At 44.7% G+C, this 2,459-nt stretch overlaps 1 protein-coding gene across 1 annotated transcript in view; it reads right to left on the bottom strand.

The window, feature by feature from the left end:
* Positions 1 to 372: 372 nt before the first annotated feature.
* The window catches only part of LOC126387029 (diphthine methyl ester synthase-like), a 5,469-nt gene continuing 3,382 nt past the window's right edge, over positions 373 to 2,459 (bottom strand). The window contains exon 3 of the mRNA XM_050039594.1: positions 373 to 838. Coding sequence (XP_049895551.1) covers positions 566 to 838 — 273 coding nt within the window. The 3' untranslated portion in view covers positions 373 to 565. The remainder of the gene's footprint in view (positions 839 to 2,459) is intronic.

The raw sequence follows: 2,459 nt of genomic DNA on the forward strand, positions 1-2,459 counted from the left end.
TCTGTCTGTCTTTCTGTCTTTCTGTCTGTCGGTCTGTGTATTCAAGGTCTTTTATTCTTTCATTTCCTCTAATAAATATTAAGAACCAGCTGAGACTCACACACATTCAACTCATTACACAAACAGTCACCAGCAGGTCATCAGCTCCCTCAAGACCAATAGTGTTGGTGGTGTCCCAGGGGTGTCTGTCTCTGTCTGTTTCTGTCTGTCTCTGTCCATCTCTCTGTCTGTCTCTGTCTGTCTCTGTCCATCTCTCTGTCTGTCTCTGTCTGTCTCTGTCCATCTCTCTGTCTCTGTCTGTCTCTGTCCATCTCTCTGTCTCTGTCTGTCTCTGTCCATCTCTCTGTCTGTCTCTGTCCATCTCTCTGTCTCTGTCTGTCTCGGTCTGCCTCTGTCCATCTCTCTGTCTGTCTCTGTCTGCGTGTTGATTGATGGTGGTCTGCTCTGGATGACCAGACACCTGGTGGCGCTCAAACCTGCTCGACCCTGAACGCATCATCCAGCTGCTGCATTCAAGATCTGATTCTGTGAGCTTCAGAGAACAAATCTCCCAGTCCACCTTAAATTAACCAGTTTGATTTAATCCAACCAGTGCACCATAAAAAAAAAGGTTCAATTTAACAGGTGAGCATTCATTTTGGTCATTGAACGCCCTGCGTGCTGTGAAGTAAACGTATCTTGTGTGTGTGTGTGTGTGTGTGTGTGTGTGTGTCTCACCCAGCAGACAGAGCGTGTGCAGTCCAGCTTTTCTGTTCTTACAGATTTTGTCGTAGAAGCTCTCAGGTCTCCACGTCTCCGTCCAAAACACTAACGACACCGTCTCCCCGAAGTTATACAGCTGACAAACACACAAACACACAAACACACACCAGGTTTCAATAATGAACTTCAGAGACAGACGGTTGGTCTGTAGGGACGGACCTGTGTGAACATGACATCACAGTTTTAACCTCTTCAGTCTGACCCCTCAGTCGACTCAATATTACTGTGCTTCAATACTGATCCAGTAGTCCACTGTGGGGACACTATCAGGTCATGAGACACTGTGGGGACACCAACTGGTCATGTGATACTGTGGGGACACCAACTGGTCATGAGACACTGTGGGGACACTATCAGGTCATCAGACACTGTGGGGACACTATCAGGTCATGAGACACTGTGGGGACACTATCAGGTCATGAGACACTGTGGGACAGATTTTTTAAATAGTTTTCAGCGCTGCTAAACTTTAAAACGTGTGCTGTCTGAATGACACTGTTTTTACGTCTGATACCACAGAAGAAGAAGATCATCACCTGTGTTTGTTGTAATGAAGTGAAACATCAGGAGCGTATTTACCCCCCATGATGATTGTTATGGGAGTCATGTGGTGAGGGGGCGGGTCCCACAGACAGCAGGGGCTGATGGGATTGACTCCCAGTGGAGGAAACACACGCTCATTTGCATATCCCGCCCCTCATTAGCATTTTAACAACCTCCCAGTGGAGATGCTGCCCGCTCCGTTAGCATTCATTCTAATGTGTGTGTGTGTGTGTGTGTGTGTGTGGACAGCTGGGTCCTGTTCTCTGATTGGCTGCTCTGACAGGTCAGTTATTGATGACCATGATCAGATTAATGAGCTCCAGCAGCAGATGGGGCCATGGCCTGAGGGCGTTTCTGCCCTGAGTCCTGACTCCCAGGCTGACACAGAGACAACAGACCTTTACCTAAACACATCCGATGGAGCTTTAGTTCAAAGTATTGAACATTAAACCATCTGTAATGACTGCTGAGACACTAAATAACCAGGTGGAGATCTGCAGCAGCGACACGTCATCAGAGGTGATTCACAGATTACTGATCAATCAATCAACTGATTGTTTCAGCTTTAATCTAAAGCTCCTGTTACAAAGAACATGTCGATGATAAAAAGCATGAAAATGCTAAAAGTTTGCTGTTAAATTTGTTTCTTCAGAACTATTGATGCTACGTTCACGTGGAATCAGGCAGACGGCAAACTGGACTTGATGTTAGTGGACGAGAGCAGGATGGTTCAATGAGGAGAGGAACCCAGCGACAGTAACGACAGACAGAGCTGCTGATTAAAGATGAAATGTTTTATCTTTCTGTCGTCCTCCATGACAGAATTATGATGTTACACAGCTCCGTCACACAAGGAGAAAACACAGCCATCTGATCAATTACTGGACTTTAATCAAATAATTAAAACAATAAACATTAAATAATTTATTTTATTTAATATATTTTATTCATGTTTCATTTGACCGTCCTGCTGAGAACTGAAGTCCAACACAGAAACCTGCAGACTGCTAGAGCTGGGTTGAAAAAATCGATTTAATCGATTTGAATCGATTTTCCTTTAAATGGCACAAAATCGATTCATTAATTAAAAAATCGATCTTTTACTATAACTATTTTCCTCCGTGGACGTGTTGTACAGCCGGTAGCAGACTGCA

The sequence above is a fragment of the Epinephelus moara genome, unplaced genomic scaffold (assembly GCF_006386435.1).
Source record: "Epinephelus moara isolate mb unplaced genomic scaffold, YSFRI_EMoa_1.0 scaffold1565, whole genome shotgun sequence".
NCBI classification, from domain to species: Eukaryota; Metazoa; Chordata; class Actinopteri; order Perciformes; family Serranidae; genus Epinephelus; species Epinephelus moara.